The sequence below is a fragment of the Nipponia nippon genome, unplaced genomic scaffold (assembly GCF_047370975.1).
Source record: "Nipponia nippon isolate SJK-2023a ecotype South Korea unplaced genomic scaffold, ASM4737097v1 scaffold_3, whole genome shotgun sequence".
Taxonomy (NCBI): Eukaryota; Metazoa; Chordata; class Aves; order Pelecaniformes; family Threskiornithidae; genus Nipponia; species Nipponia nippon.
In genome coordinates this window covers 88670959-88688720 of record NW_028262347.1, presented here as the reverse complement: position 1 = coordinate 88688720, position 17762 = coordinate 88670959, and the positions used below count along the sequence as shown (strand labels likewise).

Here is a 17762-nt window from a genome sequence, read left to right as displayed (position 1 = left end):
TGCGCAGCCCCGGGCGCGCCGGGAAGTGCGGGCCGCGGGGAGAGCGGCGGCGCTGCTGCCCCCTGGCGGCCGGCGGTGCGCACCCCGCCCCCGCGCCGCGGCGGGAGGCGGGGGGGCCACGTCTCCGGCACTTAAATGTTGGCTTTCTTTGTACCGGCACTTAAAACGCACCGCATTTTGTGAGCGGGCTTCGCTTGGATCTTGTCCTCTCCCCCTGGGAATTCTGAGGATGACCGGGAAACTAAAGCACTATCGGGCTGCTGGTGTTCAAAGAACAAAAGGTGTTTGACAGTCGCGTCCTTTGCAGGCGGGCCTGTTGTCCCAAAAAGCAGGGTTCTCTTACCCGGTGTGCAAAAAAGCCGAATAACAGGCAGAGTCGAGCTATTTGTTTATTTAATGTCTGTGCAGAGAGGGGTGCTAGGGGGTAACTCCACAAAGCTAGCACACCTCGGGTAACAGGCGGTGACGTTTTCTACGTCCTGAGTAGTCGTTATCAGTGTTTTCACAATTCCACTTATTCATCCTTGCTTCTGTTGCTTCTCACAAGCCTCGTCTGCGCTTAAAGGTACAATGTGTTTTAAATTTCCAGAGCATGCTCAGTGGGTAGGGCAGGGGTCTGGGCTTGGGGTTTCATTGCTGGAGGTATGGTTTTTACTATGTAATTAGGATAGTTCACTCCTGGTTCAAGTGATTCTTACTTCGGCTTTATCAGCGGCCTTGTTTTCTCGTGCTTATCTTGGTATTTCCTTGCTAGACTGTTTTGTAGTGTCCTCCTGTTTCTTCTCTCAGTCCAGGCCTTGTTAACTGTTTTACAGAGGTTGATTAACGTCCTCTGCCTCAACATCCTTTGTCTTATTTCTTGCATATCTCCAACAGGCTGAGATGCGACGAGGAAACTAATGGCCTGGAGCTTCAGGGTTACAGCGCCTCCACCCCCCTATCAGTCAAAGCCAGATGCCACATTCACGGTGCCCTGTGACAGGAACAGGAGAGGTGCGCTGGTTGAAAAGGCCGTTGAGTAGGTCCCTGACTAGCCAGCCCTTAATCAGGTGTAGGACTCTGATACTACTTTAAGTAACAACGAGTAATTCTCATGTCAGTACCCGAGTTTGTGAGGTTTAAGGCAGCTGTCGCTCAGAGGATATCGCTCTTTAGTTCACCTCTCCACAACTACAGAGGAGAGGGCTCACACAACAATATGTTCTAAGCGGTTTGCAGAGTGCTAGTAACTCAGGGCACTCGATGGCATCACTAGCGGAGGATAACTGCAAGGCCAAGCCAAGCCGGTGTCTCCTCAGGGCACGCGACGCCGCCCACCGCCCATTTTACACTTGCAGGGGCCTCAGAGCCCACTTTACCCCCAGGGAGGGCCCTGTGCCGGGCGGCGGTGTCCCGCAAGGCCGCCTGTCTCCCTCCGTTCTCCTCCGCGGTGCGATCCAGCACCAGCCGTACCCGCCCCGGCCGGCGGCGGCCCCCCCCCCCCGAGAGCCCCATCCCTTCCCGGGGAGGCCTTTCAGAGGCGGGCCCGGCCGCCATCTTGCGGGCGGGCGGCGCATGCGCGGCGGGGGCGCGGAGCTGCGCGTGCCCTCAACGGAGTCCGAGCGGGAGCGATGGGGCCGGGGCAGAACTCCCACGTGCGGGGTAGGGGCGCGCGCGGGGAGAGGGCGACCGCGTGCACCCCGCGTGCTGGCGGCGGGGCGGGCGGGGGGCAGAGCGGAGGGGCCGCGGCCCCGGCGGACCCCCGGGGACAAAATGGCGGCGCAGCCGCCCCCTGCGGGGACCAGGAGGGACCCCCTGGCGCAGCTCCCCGCGAGAGCGCCGAGCTCCGCGGCAGGCCCTCGCGTGCGCCTCGCCCCTCGGAGCCGGCCCCGGCTGCCCGCCCGGTTTTATTTGTGACGGGGACAGCCCGCCTTAGGCACCGCTGTCTTATTTCTGCTTTTCCCCCCTGCCGCTTCGCTGTGGGGATTTGCCTTTGTTCGGGCCCCGTAGTTTATGTGAAGCCACCGGGTGTAAATTTCATGAAAACCTGTAAATTTCTGGGTTTTTAACTCATGCTCAAAGCCCGATACTGTACGGTAGAGATACCCGTGATATTTGCGCTGTGTAATGATTGACCTAAACCGGGCCTGAAGTAGCGTTGTGTGGTTTAAATGCTGTTGGGCAGCCGGGCGGGACGAAAGGGTTGGGATGGATGGAGGGCAGAAGGGAGAGCTGAGTTATCCGATTTCCTCTAAAAAATGAGCTTCACCTGCCTGGCTGTGGTTTCCAGTTGCAAAGCTGCTCCTGGTTTGTGGCCTTAGGTCAGGAGGATACATCCATACGCTTTTTTTTTTCTTGGGGTACACTGCTGGTATAGAGGATGTCGACAAAGGCATTGCTATAGTCTAAAATAGGTTTATAGTGATGGAAGGCTGTGCTTATTAAAATAATCAAACCAAAGCCCTGAGGATGACTTGATAATAGCTTGCAGCCAGGTTGCATTCCCAACGGGAGCTTACTGTCATCTATAAGCTTGCAAGAATTAGAACAGTTCCTATGTGCTAGGAATTGAGAAGAAAATGTAGTTTGTGGGGGAAGGAGAAGAACATGCTCCTAATCAAACTGCAAATATCCTCCTTATCCCAGGACAGCAGGGGAACAGCCGATCAGAGCAGTCTGGAAGGTGCTTTGTTTAGGAGGAGGTGGCATATGGTTAATGTGATTTCTGTCAAGATTAAACTTGATCGGTGCCTGGCGACTGGCAGGTCACAGCTCTGTCTTCAGCTTGTGTGTGTCTCAAGCTGATGAATTTTGGAAATCATACTAATGCCTTATTCCCTACTGAAAACTAGACACCAGAAACTTCCCATGTTTTTGTGGGACTTAATTCCTGGTAGTAGTTGGAGAGTTAATTGCTTCTGTGTATGTTGGTGTGCATATGTACCAAAAGGTTACCATTTGGAAGGCAGTGAATAGCACAGCTAGTGCTTTTTGTTGTGAGTAATGTGGTTATTTGCAGGTGTGACCCCACACTGACCACAGATCTGAGCATGGTAACTTGTCTTTTTGCTGCTTATTGGCCAGATCCAGATCTTTCTCCCTCAGGTGGCCTCTTTACGTTACAGTTTCAGTTAAATTAAGCCTGTCAGTCATAATCCCATTTCTTGTGGATGCTGTGAAGTGGCAGAAGTGACTTTATCTGCTTGACTGGTTGGCTCTTAGACTTCGGGTGCAGCCAGTTATCGTGGACGACTCCTCAGTAAGCAAGTGCCATGTGCTTCTCCAAGCATGGCCTTTCGTTGTGGGCAGTTACTGGACTGTCATAAACAACTCTTGGAAAATAATAGCCTCTTCATTGGCAACAAAAGGAGGAAAACAATGCTTGAAAGTTATAAGCACTTATGAAGACAAAAAAATACAGATTTTCATGTCTGGAGTTATTACTTTGTAGCTGACTTTCAAATAACATGAACATGTTTTAAGCAGCAGAGGTAACTTGAAAATTGCCTCTTAGAAATGTCTTGGACTAACTTTGTAGGGGTGCAGCTATCCCCCATGTTGTTGCCAGTTCCTGGAAAGTAAATTGATATGTGTCGTAACAAGGATTGTGTACTCCTGGTGGAGCCAAGCCCATCTCAGTTTCTTCATGTGCTTGTCAGTGCAGATGGTAAATGCATGTTCTTCCTGCAGATAAAATCTGTCTGAGGTCTCTGGTAGATCTTAAAAGTACCTCTGTGGCCTAGATGTGGAAACATCCAGAGCAATTTTCTAGCTGTTCAGGGAGAGAAGGGAAGAGAAACTGTGAACCAAATCTTTTGTTCATTAGGTTATGTCCAAAGAATATAGAAGAAAATAAATTCCCACTATCAGCTTGTTGCTTTTCTCATCTTCTGATTTTTTTTTTGTTTACTTCCATGCACTGCCTGCTCTCCTGGGATTGCATTCTTTGGACTTCTGTTTCCTTCTTCCCATCTCTCTTCCCTTCTCTTCTCTCCTTTGTGTGTTAATTTTTCTGGAGTTTTAGCCAAACCTTTTCCACTGTATAGTGCATATGACATTGAAACAATTTTTCTGCCGTTTTACACAGGCCTGTCGTGTCTTGTCCTGTAGTGACTTGTAACATTGCGTTTTGGTATTACACCAGAATTGGGATTTGTTTAATAATCATGCAAAAGCTGCTCTTAGTGTTTTTATTTTAAAAAGAAGTAAAAAACCTTGACATTCCACATCAATGTCACTCTGTTTACAGATGTTTTTTCGAGCATACGTGCGTGACCTTAAGAGTTTGGCAGCGCACTGTTGAATTGGCACCAGAGGCCTCTTGAAACAGAGTTTAAAGTATTTAAAAACTTCGGAAAAGTGTTTTCCTTCCAGGTGTAGTTTTATGGCTAACTTAGTTTCAGAGATGAAATGGGCATTCCAGCTCTTCCAGATCTCTTTGTGAAACAAAACAACAGTTGACAACAAAACTTATTACCTCTGAAACCTTGCAGGATGATATCATCCTGAGAGAGAGTGAGTCCATTTGTTAAATTCAAATAGCTTTCATAAATTTAAATTATGTTTATTAAAGTAATGCTGAAATTTAAAGAATAGACTGCTTTAAATGTTTGGGTTTCTTGTATTATCGGTTGATGCTATTTCCCACCCTGATACAGCTCCAGGGAAGTGATGGAAAAAAGCTAATATAGTAAAAAAAGACACTATGATCTATTATAAGAAAAAAATATATTAAGCTGTTTGTATGTATACGGTCTGCCCGTGTGTGTAATAGATGAATCTGGCCCTTGGGAGAAGAAGTAGAGGGTCATTGAAATATGAGATGACAATTACTTTAAATTAATGATCTCTGCTTGTTGAGCTGGATGTGCTGTGTATGGTTATGTGGTAGGTGGCCCGAGGGATAGTCAGAGAGATCTGGGTTAGCTGCAGATGTGCGGATCAGCTCGTCTGAATGTGCTGCAAGGCTGCTGAATTTTAGTACAGGCTTCCCTACTCGTGCTGTGAGTCGTAGAAGTATTTTTATCATCAGAATCTTTTCCTCTGATGGTTTGATTTAAAAACATGGGTTAAGATTTGTTCTATTGGTAATGCATCAGCTAGCGGCTTGGGCAACCCTTGCAATTGCTGCTTTTCTGAAATCGCCAGTATGGGCGGATCACTCTGTTTTGCCTGGCGCTGTTGTGGCTGCCAGAAATCACTTTAAACTTGTCAGACCCAGCTTCTCCCTGAACTGGCTGGGTACCTCCTCCCTTGCTCTTCTTGGGGAAGCATGCTCAAGCGAGAAGGGGAAAGGGTGCTGCAGACTGTCTGCGGTGGCTTTCCTTGGAAGAACCTGCTGCCTCTGATTTAAGCCGTGGCTGTTCTTTGGATTAGTTTGGGCTGTTTTGCTAAATTAAAGCAGATTTTCATAGAATCCCTTCTTAAATTTCACCTCCTCACTTCTTTACCCTATTAAAATTAATGCATTACTCTGGCTAGTTTGTAACGGGGAGATAAAGAGGTGAGAACTCACTGGATGGATATAAACCACTGAATTCACAGTGTGCTCTCTGGGGCTTTTATTGCTTAAGAGAGTTTGGGAGCAGGGAAACATGCCCTAAATTCTTTGATGTTTTTCTGATTCTTTGATGCTTTTCTGTATCTTAATATCACCCTGTTGTTATGGGGGGGGGGAGTGTCACTCACTTGCAGGGGAGATCTCAGTGTATGTTGGTCTCTTCTGCTTCATTTACTAAGAAAATGAGCTCTGAAGAATTTCTGCATCTTTTACTCCTTTAGTAAGACTCTAAAGGAGTGCCTGCCTTCCCTGATCTTACAGGGCTGCAGACGTCATACAAATATTTGTCTAATTGTATTACTACATCCAGACCTTTGTGGATCGGAATGGTGCATATGAGCTAACACAATATTTTAGCTGAGGCAAGGCCTCCAGGTAGGGATTTTAGAAAAGGCTGTGTGACAGGCCAGAAAACTTTCTTGATCCTTTTAGTGCAAGTTCACAGTGGCAATACAGCAAGTCAATTAGCCGTGGAAAGTAGCAAGAGCTAACAAAGGCATTTTGTTTCTTCTTATCCTTTGGACTTAATGTAGTAACATCTCTTGCCCCAAAGATGCCATGTGGCTTGGCATCTTTCAAATCCAATACAAACATTGAAGGGCAAGATAGAAATTCCCAACTGGAGACTGTTTTAGTTTTCTTGAGTTGTGTAAATGTGCTAAAATTTAAATTCCTGTTTGATTTTTCTGTAGAGGCAGCCAAACTCTATATGTTAGGAGTACATGTGTGAGTAGAAGTGGTGGATAAAAAGCAAAAAAGGAGTAACTGCCTGCAGCTCTGAGAGAAACGGCCAGGGCAGTTGCTGCAAACAGAACCTTTGGGCCAAAGTCCAGCTTATTTTCATGAGGCAGAGAAGAAACAATAGAGCCACAAAAAAGTAGGAAAACCCCTTGCAGAAAAGGAAATTATACCAAGTGAGCAAGGCAAAGATTTTAGAGATATCTAGAAGGGGGGGAAAGTGAAGATAGGAGGTGGTAGGAAGAGGATTTTTTAATGGAAGTTGTCTTTCAGAGAGTCAGAACCTATTCCAGTTAAAATAAACTCGTGCCATTATTCTTAAATACAATCTTTTTGGATCCATATTCTTTCCTGTACACCACAGTAGGGATATAATCTAAGATGGCTTTTGTTACTCTTCTGAAGTGGTAGTATATTAAATAATTTCCCCATTGCCAAACACCTGTTAACATTTTATTTGCAAGATGCATTATATTAAAAGCTACTCAGTACCCATACCTTGGGGGGATCCTGCTTGGGTTGTTGATCCTGAGCATTCTTCTTTAGTGACTTTCCTGCAACTGAAACAACAGGGTTTTTTACTGCTACAGGGTGTACTTATAGCTGGTTTAATGTGCTGAACTTGGAAACCCTATACTAGCAATGTTGGTATCACAGGTTCCCAAATAAAAGGTTAAAAAAACAAACAAACAAATAAAACACCAAACCCTGCCAGGTTAATCCTTGCTCTTGTGTAGAAGGGATGGGGGTGAAGGAGAACTCTGATCAGGAGAAAGGAGTAGATTAACTAGGTGAGCGTCAAAAGAATATATTCTTCTAAAGTACTGTGTTACTACTACAGGACAAAAAGGTCTGTTGGAAAGCAGAAGTGTTGCCACAAGCATGAAGACATTTACTACTGAGTAGTTTTTAATAGAATGTTGTGGTCAAAAAGTGACAGTGTCTCTTTTTTTTTTTTTTTTTTTTTTTTTTCTCTCCCCTTCTCTCTTATTCTAGCTGAATGGATTGCTGCAGTCTCCTTAGCTGCTGGAGCAGCTGCTGTTGGGTATCTAGCTTACAAAAAATTTCTCTCTAAAGACAAATGCAGCAAAGCAATGGTGAATCCCCATATCCAGAAGGATAACCCCAAGGTAGTCCATGCATTTGATATGGAAGATCTGGGAGACAAGGCTGTGTACTGTCGTTGTTGGAGATCTAAGAAGGTAAGAGAAGAATAAATGCTCCAGTTTCATTCATGTGTGTGCATCTTTCAATAGAACTATTTTCAAACTGCTTTATTTAGAGGAAGCTAAGTTCTTTTCTTCTTTTTTTCTTCTAACCTATTCTGCAGTGAGATGTAGTAGTATTTTAATCCATAAAACTATGTAGATTTATGCTGTCACTCAGAGTAAAGCCTGCAGATAAGTGCTAATAGTGAACAAAATATTTCTGTAGCTCTGAAGAAGCAGACCCCTTGAAAGGAGAGCGGCTGTGTGGAGCAGTCACAGTCATGAATGACAGATACCGTTTTGTGTGCTGCCTTTGCTAATACTGAGGCTTATACAAAACTACCGGCCTGTTGGCAGTAGGAGCTCAGGAACTGCAGTCTGAGAGGACCTTAAACACTGTTTACTGAAGGAAGTTGGAAGCTTTCTCTGTCAGTCAGAAAGTGCTACTAGTTCATGGTGTTAATAACACAAATCCATTAAGAAGTCTCTTGGTATACCAGAGCTGGTGTCAAATTGTCACTTGCAATGTCTGAGCCCATCATTAAATCTTGTAGACAGGGTGAGTGCAGAATTGCTTTGGAAGAGCCTGTCTTGCGCAGATGGTGTTACGGTGGTACTGCTGTTCTGTCCTGAATTTATTGTTGTAGTACTGCTATGTACTGTGGATAGCTACCTTTTCTCGTGTGAATGATTACAGTGGTGAATTGTTTCCAGTGGTGATTGAAGTAATCTAAAAAGAAGTCATTGTGGTTAAAAGCTTTTGAAGAATCTAGATAGATGGACTTAATGCATTGTGCCTTGGCAGCTCAAAATAGTTTTATGGGTAATCCTACAGTAAAGCCAGCCATACTTCAAGCTTTTATGGTTGAGCAATTAGGAGTCTGACCTAGACACTGGTTCAACTTACTTGCATATGAAGTTGGGTTGCATCAATTGCCTAAAATTAGTGGTAAGCGTGATACCTAGCCTTTCAATAACACGAAGATCAGATGTAAATCTGAGGTAGAGATGCATGACATCTGATGTAACTGAGATTTGTATAATTTATCTGTAGTGGTAGTTCTGGGATCTGTAGTGAGAGAAAACAGATTGCATGAGAAGTCCTTTCCATTTACCACTGGCACGCGTTTAAAAGCTTTTTTAGAAGTCAAGGTGCTAATGTGTGGAGACTGAAATATAGTACAAATCTTCAAAGCCAGATAACTGAGGCCAGCAGCCCTGAAATCTGTCTCTCTCTCCATCAGTGAACTGAATACTAGACTTCTCAAGCCTTAGACACAGGTCTAATCGGGTCACACTGCCATTTTCCAGGTACTGTAACTTTTGGTTCTTGCTGTTGTCAGATCTGACTTAATTACCTTGTGGGTGAAAATAACTTGGGAAGTTACACATTTGTAGCTGTATTTGGTTTAACAGTAAAACACTACTGAGGATTAAACAGCATCGTGACTTGATTCTGAAATAGTCCTGTGGAGATGGGCTTGTCTTCTTTGCTCTGTCTGGAGGCTGAACTGAAAAACAAAATTCCGCCCCCCCCTTCCTCCCTGCCATTGCTGCAGTGTGCTCTGTGGACTAAGTTACATATTGTATGATTATACAACAGGGAATAGCGTACGTTTACATGCAGTGGTGGCTGTACAGCATGCAGGTATCATGTATGTGTATAGCACCATTGCCACTAAATCTTTGTGGTAAGTCTCAACTTACAGCCAGAACCCAGCGTTGGAAGGTGCTGCAAGGGCTACAGCTTCAGAAAAGAAAAAGGAGGAGGAGAAAGGCTGCTCTAAGTATCTGCACTTCATTTTAATATTTGAATTTGGATTTACCTCGGGTTGCAATAGTGTAGGCACCTCCTTCAGTGCTTCTGCAATGAAAAAAAAGAAATCCTAACTTGAACCTTGGTGTTTGTATTTTCTGCTTCCTGCTCTGTTTTCTAAACAGAAGTGGAAGATAGTGCCTGGTTTTAGTCGTTGCATTGCAGCTCCTGCCAATATTCTAGCTATTATTTGATAGTATCTTTTGTGTGTGTGTTGTGGTTTAACCCCACCAGGCGACTAAGCCCCACACAGCCGCTCACTCACTCCCCCCCGGTGAGATGGGGGAGAGAATTGGAAGAGTAAAAGTGAGAAAACTTGTGGGTTGAGATAAAGACAGTTTAGTAGGTAAAGCAAAAGCCACGCATGCAAGCAATTCATTCCCTGCTTCCCATTGGCAGGCAGGTGTTCAGTCATCTCCAGGAGAGCAGGGCTCCATCATACCTAACGGTTACTTGGGAAGACAAATGCTATCACTCCGAACGTCCCCCTCTTCCTCCTTCTTCCCCCAGCTTTATATGCTGAGCATGAGGCCACATGGTGTGGAATAGCCCTTTGGTCAGTTGGGGTCAGCTGTCTCAGCTGTGTCCCCTCCCAACTTCTTGTGCACCCCCAGCCTCCTCACTGGTGGGGTGGGGTGAGAAGCAGAAAAGGCCTTGACTCTGTGTAAGCACTGCTCAGCAGTGATGAAAACATCCCTGTGTTATCAACACTGTTTTCAGCACAAATCCAAAACATAGCCCCATACTAGCTACTATGAAGAAAATTTACTCTACCCCAGCCAAAACCAGCACAGTGTGAAATAAAAATCTTAAGAAGTACGTTTTGGCATATATTGAAGGGGTGTTGTCAGTTTAGGAACGTACTGTCCTACTGAGTTAGGGCTCTGTAATCACACACTAAAAGGAAGTAGATGGGGCTACCTTATAACGAGTCTGTTATTAGAACTCTGATCTGAAAGGTCTTGTAAGGGCATTAAGGAGGTCAGTGGAAAATTTTGAAGGCATTTGTTTTCTTTTACTGATGCTTAATAATGAGTATTTTAATCAGCATGTTATGCTTCAAAGACTGCAGTTTCCATTTTTGCTGCCTTCCTCTTGCCCTGATTGGTTGACCTTGTATGGTGGGTAGCATGGTCTTTAAGGTGGTGTGCGTGCTTTTTCTCATGTTCAGTTATTGCCAAGCAGTAATAAAATACAGAGACATTCTTCATCATTCTCACATGCTTGTCATCTTTGGAAGTAGTTACCTAGCGTTATCTCTTTCTTACAGTTCTCAAACTATGATCCTGTTAAAATTTGTAAGATAATGTTTTCTGATGGCAAAATGGTAGAATGTGTGTGCTTCCAATGCAGGGAATTACAATTACTCCAAAAGCAGTAAGTACCCGCTGTGCTTTTGTTAAATAAGTGGCGTATGGGGATCTCTATTCCATATACAGGTTAGAAGAAATGTCCTCTTGTATGATTGCGTGAGTGCTTCTCATCAGATTTAGCCTCATTTGAGGCATGAGGCTGTTAGCAGAACCAGTAGCGTTATGAACCATAGGATGTTTCTGTGTGTGTTGACGATGCGCATGCACTACAGCTGGCTTCGCATGGTGTTCCTCCTGTATGGGGAATAACAAAACAGTTGGACTATACCAAGGTGTTTTGGAGTAACTCTTAAAAAAGGAGCAGGATTATTTTCAGTTTTTTTTTTTTTTTTTCCTGAAATAGTATACTTCAAAGGCTTTTTTTGTTTATTTGTGCTGGCCAAAGTCTTTGTGGAGTACATGTGTTTTTAAAACAAACAAACAAACAAAACCCCAACCACATCTGGTACCTTCAAATAAGTCTGTCTTGGGATGTCATTATCTGTTAAAGTAGGTGGTAGGTAGTTCTTTAAATGGCCCTTTCCTATTCAGTGTTGCGCTCTGCAGGCACTTCAGAGCCCTGCTTGTCAAGTTTTGTGGAAAAACCCAGTGTTCAAATTTACCAGTATAGAGGCAAGAGTTTTGTCTTAAAACCAAACTGTAATTAGTCTAAAGTTAGAACATTTGTTTCTGCCTGTTTAAGTGTGTAAGCTGGAGAGAAAAAGATTAATTTGCTTTCTTTTGCAATGACCTGCAACCTCTGTGTCTTCCAGAGAAGTAGTAGTCCCCAGGCTGCAGGTCAAGGAACGCTGCTGCAGAACATCAGAAGAAATAGTGGTAGGGAATCTAAACCTGTTCTTGTCAAGGGAAATAAGCTGAGCTGTCCAGATCACTGCACAGTTCCCTCAGGGTTTGAGCTTTGGCGGCTGTTGCTAGCCTGCTTTATCTTAATCAAGGATGAACATGTTTTATCAGGCCCAGGATCCATCTATTCAGTATCTGGTCTTCAAGGTGACCAAGTGGGTGCTCTGGAAAAGTGGTGGTGTGTGGTGGCTTTTGGTGTTTGTTTTTTTTTCCCTGAGAAGCTCAAGTCTAGTGTGCCAGCCTCTGGGAGCCAGTGTTTCTGAGACCAGCTGACCCAGAGGATGAATTCAGAGCAGTCAGAGTTGGTAGCTGTTAAAGATGTCTCGATGCTCTCTGAAGCCTATGAATCCCACCATTTTTGTCACTTGCAAACTTGAAGTGATGATGTTGCTGGACCTTGGGCTTGCCTCCTTGGGGCATGTGAGATGTTAATGTCTGATGGAAGCTGGGTCGACGCTTCAGTGAACACCAGTGGACTTAGGTGTTGCATGGAAAAACAACTGGCCCAGGAACATCTGGGTTGGAAGCGGGTCAGTGTCCCATGAACATATGTTCTTGTTTGCTCAGATTTTTCCCAAGTATCTGTCAGTACCTTCTCATTGAGTCACAAATGACTGATGTGATGATAGAGTTCCTGCATGAATCAGCTTACATGAGTATCCTCTGAATTCAGTGTTTCTTTATTGGGAAATGTCACCTGCCATTTATAGCGTGGGTTTTGACATTTTGTAACTGTTAAAAACAAAAAATCTCCCCCTCCCCCCCAACCACTACCCTACAGGGCATGTGGCTTTATTTTTAGAGCTCTGGGAATTGTATTTGCAAGTGTATTGTCTTCATTATATTGTTTTTGTGCAGTACTTCGAAATCTTTTATTCTAACTAAGCGTGAGTGATCGGGTGTTAATTTTTTTCAAGGGCTATGACTGAGGCATGAACATTGGGATCAGTGGAGTGTCAAAGACTGATTCTGACTGTACTGCGAGGGAATATTGCTGTTGCAAAGGCAACAGCTGAGTAATGCCCAACTTTGATTCCCATTACTTCTAAGTAAACAAAATAGTAACTGAACGCAAAATCCTGGTGTGTGATTTCTGTGATCGTTTCCGGAGTTTCCTCTGCAGAGGAGGCATAGCGCTGAAAACACATCCTTGAGAAGTGATGGGATCTAACCTCACTCTTGTTGCTTCACAGAATGTCCTTTGGCTCTTGCACGTGAGAAGAGCTGCCCAGGAGCAGAGTGGTTGTGACTGGTCTGGGACTTGGGCAGTTACAGCTGGCTAAAGGAGTCCCCATGGGTCTTGCTCTGACCAGGCTGTTCTAGGAGTTTTTTTTTAATAGAACAAACATTTGTTCAAATTACTTCCTCAGTGCTACCCTTAAAACCCCCTGATGAATAGCCGTGTCAGTTGGAAGTGCAGTTTATTTCCATTAGCAGGTCAAAATCCTAATGTCAAAGCCAGCTTGCGCAAACGGACCTTTGTGTCGATGAGATAAGCTAGCTGTGTCAGGATGAAGCAAAGGCAGCTTGCCACTCTAGCTGTCTGGAGTCAGGACAAAAATGTAGGTGTCTCTTAAATAAGAGATGAGCTAGGGACGCTGTCCTTTTTTCTCACCATGGAAAACCAGGAAAAAAATTCAGTGAAGGATCTGCTCCTGTTTCTCTTCCTCACTCCACTGATCTTCTGTAACTGCATTCAACTCTGTCTGTTGCCTGGGAAAACAGAGGGTGGGGCACGGTTGAGAGCAAGATACTCCAGGTAGGTTATCACTGAAGGTCAGCACGTGCTGTATTTTCCTCATGCTGGCCTGAGGCAGGAACACCAAATAGAATCATAGAATTGTTAAGTTTGGAAAAGACCCTTAAGATCATCGAGTCCAACCGTTAACCTAGCACTGCCAAGTCCACCACTAAACCATGTCCTCAAGCACCACGTCTACCTGTCTTTTAAATACCTCCAGGGATGGGGACTCAACCACTTCCCTGGGCAGCCTGGTCCAGTGCCTGACTACCCCTTCGGTGAAGAAGCTTTTCCTAATATCCAACCTAAACTTCCCCTGGCGCAGCTTGAGGCCATTTCCTCTCATCCTTTCGCTTGTTACTTGGGAGAAGAGACTGACCCCCGCCCCTCTACAACCTCCTTTCAGGTAGTTGTAGAGAGCAATAAGGTCTCCCCTCAGCCTCCTGTTCTCCAGACTAAACAACCACACAAATAGTGTAGAGCTGAGTTGCTGCTTTTTTCTTAACACTCGCTTTTCTTAACTCTCGTCCACTCTGCGCTCACATGGACAAAACTAGCGTTCAGCCAAAATTCAGGGACACCTGAGATGCCAGCACAAAAGTTATGTTCTGCAGTCACAGTGGATTTAATAAGACGTTCTAATGAACTTTCAACCTAGGTTCTTAATTCTGACTCTGGATGTACTTCAGATGTGTTTATTCTTTCTCTTTTCAGTTCCCGCTGTGTGATGGCTCTCACACAAAGCACAACGAGGAAACTGGTGACAACGTTGGGCCTCTGATCATCAAGAGGAAGGAGGCATAGAGTGGACAGTAGAAGCTACAAAATGAATGTCTGACAAATCCTCTGCTCACTTGTAATTGGGGGAAAACCCACAAATTCTTTGTCATGTCACTGAAGACTTTCCAGTGTAGTATATACATCAGGCTTCAGCATGTGTATTTTCTCTGGTGTTTGTCTTGTTTTAATCACTACAATGCATAATTTACTAAATAGTCATGGTTTAAATTTTTTGTCCTGTAAAGTGTGTGTACCATCTCATGGAGTATGAAACTAAAATGACACACAGAATGTACTTCATCAGAAAATAGGTATTAAATTATTTTCAAATACATGTGTACTACTCTGAGGCTATTCAGTAGAAAGTGTGTTCAAAATGTAGATCTTAAAATTCTGGAGAGGTTCTAAAGTCACAAGTCTGGATAGATTTCTATGCAAAAGGCAGTGGCAGGAAAGAAATCACAGTGCCAAAATGCAGCTTAACCTCTAATTATGCTGCATTTTCTGCAGGTGTCATGTTTGGCCTATTACACTACTGTTCTGTGTGGCTTCTGTAAAAAAAAACAAAATGGCAAACTATGAACAGACAACATAAAAGGCTTATAGCAAGATGGGGCTAAAGGGCAACGTTAACTTTGATTTTACAGCCGTGTTGAAACTTGACCCTACTACCATATGGTATCAAGAACACACTACCGGAACTGCAGACCTGTATTTAGAGTAGGATTAGGAAGTTGGTCTCTGTAAGAGCTTTCTTAATAGACAAGTGGAATGATCCAAAGTGTTCAGAGCGACGGGCAGGGGGTGGCAGGGTTGTCTTTGCTGCTAGAAAGCCTTAGTTTCACTTGCAGTCTCTAGCAGTGAAGCTAACTTCCCCAGAGCACAGGACACTTCTGTGGGGGAGGCTATGCTGATTTATTCCAGAAGCTAAAATAAAACCTAAAACCCCACCCATCATTACTGTCTGCTTCATCATTGCTCTGGCTGGTTCCGGAGGACTCTTCCCGCTGCGGAGGGAGGAGGCACACCTTTCTTACTAAGTGGCCTTAGGCTCTATGTGTCTTAAATAACTCCTGCCTCCCTGGGCTAACTGTTAATGTGGTTCAGCTCATTTTACCAAAAGAACTGACATGGACAAGGAAAGGCTTGGACGACAGCTAGAAACAAGGGGGAACGGAAGGATGAGAGAAGGAGAGCTCTTATCCTCCTTTTGTATGGCACTTGTCTGCCTCATCTGACATGGTTGCATTGATGGCTATCATGTTGGTTTCCGTAAATTAAATAGCTTTGATTTATTAACATGCAAATGACTACAAAGCAAAACCCAAAGAGTGGGGTGGCAGAGGGCCGTTTTCTATTAAACCTGGTCCATTAGCATAATTGCAGCCTGTGTAAGATTGAGCTCTCAATCCTGGGACAGAGAGACTACCTCAGAGCTAGAGGAAAGGCCTTTTCAAGAAGCTGACATTTTAACCTGGACCCTTAAGGATTCTTCCAGATGATTGGGGCAGTAGAGGTTTTATTTAATTTTTTGTGAGGGTGTGGTTGGTATGATTGGTTAAGATTGACGAAAATGTTTTGCATATTCTCGATGTGAGGCTTTTGGAGGCTGAGGTCTTAGCTGACTGGCCTGAACTTTGGCAGAAGGCACAGAAAGTAGAGAAGGTGGCAGTAGAGAAAGAGGGTTTACAGGTGGAGTGCTATAGTGGGGGCAACTACTGTCTGTGAGAGACCTCTGCTTGTAAGAAGTTGCAGTCAAATACACGTAGTTTCTACCTTTTCTTCTTGTCTTGACTGTAAAGGTACTTGATATTTTTTACTTGGCTGAGTACTGATGCATATGGAAAGTTGTTTTAACCTTAAGTTATCAAATACGTTGCTTTTATCCAAAACAAAAGTTATTTCTGTATTATTAGAACATGACACTGGGTATTTCTGTATTTTTGTCAAATACACATTTGAGCTCATCTTAATCTCGAGGTTGTAACGTCTGTGTTATCTCATGGGTGTGCTGTTTCTTTCAAGGGAGAGTTACACTGTGAGTAGTGCTGTATGCCAATGCTGCTGTAATCATAAACCTGTGTCTGGTTTGGGTTTTCCTTCTGAGACTTCTTTTCCTGTTTGCAGCAAAGCCTGGCTGCTCCTGAAGGAATAAAAGTTCACTGAAAACTGCATTAGTGTTCTGAGAGATGAGTCCTGAAGTTTCAGATGAGTCTCCCGAGTCATAAAACTATTTCCTGGAGTTTGCCCATAAAACATTTCCTGGAGTTTGGGCATCAGGCAAGTGGGCTCCATCAGAAGTTTTTTTTTTTTCCTGGGAAGCAAAGATGCAGGAGCTGAGTCTTTGCTGCTTTACATCCTGGTGAGTTTGGTTTGGAGAAGTGTCACATTTATAAATGTTGACACAAAGTCGTTAAATTTTATCTTGATGCACATACAATTTTCTGTACTGTGCCTAAAAGTTCCTGTTTTTCACACGTGAGCTGTTTGAACGTGACAATGAAGAGAGATACTTGAATTTGAGTAGACAAACTTGCCAGCAGTCTTGATGAGCATCACAGAGGACACTTCATTTTTTGTTCCTTAGTGCCATAATAGGTTATCATGTTCTGATAGTCCAAGTGCTTGCCTGCTCCAGTGTTTTCGGAAATCTCTGTTCTTTAGTGGTTTCCTCAAATAATCTCTAGAATATAAAGCAAATTGGTTAGATCTTTGCCAAGCTCTTAACCATAAAGAAATTCTTCTGCAAATGTGCAATTTTCACATCACATTGAAACTCCTACATGAAAATGTGGTACAAATCCTTCATGTTAAAGCAGTGAAGGATTCTTGTCCCAGAGTAAAACTGTACCTACAATGTTCTACATTGTTATTTTTCAACATGTGAGTGTTCGTTAGGAAGGTCAACAAATTAAAGTACTGATTCTGCAGTAATTCAGTGTGACTCATCAAAATAGTCTGAATGTCAAACAGTCAAGTGCTTCTAGCATCAGCATTCTTGAAGAGGAGACGGCTGTAAGTTGCAGGTGTCTTCTGCACGTTTAATTCAAGCACCGTTAATCTAATGGATAGTTTGCAATGGTGGAGGCCAGCATTGCAATCACACGCTGGTCCACTAGGAGGAAACAAACGCTGTGGGATGTGGCAATGCTGTTCTTGTAGGGTTTTTTTATGCATGCATGTATTTATGTGGGTTTTTTTTTTCAGCAGCGTTGCTGGCTGTCTGAGCCCAGGCATCTAGAAGTGCTGCATAAACATGTTTGGGACTAAGCAGCTTTTCATGCACGGAGGCTCGTGCGCTTTGAATCTAGGAGTTGTATCGCCAGTTCCCCGACTGCCAGCTGCAGAGCTGACCGCAGGCCCTACTAAAATTTTCACCGTATTGTTGCAGTTTGGACCTTGTTCTGGTGCTGTTGGGGTCTGTAAAATTTATTTTGCACAGTTGCATAGCAGCTGGAGTGGGATTTTCCTTTAAGTGTAATGCAGCTAGATAAAGACATGGAAACATGAGTCACTGTGGTATCACAGTCGCTCAATCCAATAACGGAAGAACATTTTATAATAGCAGGAAGGAGAAGAACGTAGGCGTGAAACCAAACATTGGTATTGCAAAGAAACCTTCTTGTCAGCTGCCTTCTCTTTAGCCATCCTGAGCATGGAAACCTCTTACTAAATTTGGCTTTCGTTTCAACTCCTGAAGCTTCAAGGCTGACAAAACCCACCC

General features: G+C 44.0%; 1 protein-coding gene across 3 annotated transcripts; it reads left to right on the top strand.

Annotated features, from left to right (window-relative positions):
- The first annotated feature begins 105 nt into the window (after positions 1-105).
- On the top strand, positions 106-16212 carry CISD1 (CDGSH iron sulfur domain 1). 3 transcript variants are annotated; one of them, XM_087764841.1, is made up of 4 exons: positions 106-281; positions 877-993; positions 7274-7479; positions 13973-16212. In XM_087764841.1, exons 2-4 carry the CDS (start codon positions 900-902, stop codon positions 14060-14062), a joined length of 390 nt encoding a protein of 129 aa, XP_087620967.1. In that variant the 5' UTR covers positions 106-281; positions 877-899; the 3' UTR covers positions 14063-16212. The 3 variants fall into 3 exon arrangements, with proteins under 3 accessions (XP_087620967.1, XP_087620968.1, XP_087620969.1); XM_087764842.1 differs by lacking the exon at positions 106-281 and adding an exon at positions 496-565; XM_087764843.1 differs by lacking the exons at positions 106-281; positions 877-993 and adding an exon at positions 1496-1641.
- Positions 16213-17762: the final 1550 nt, after the last annotated feature.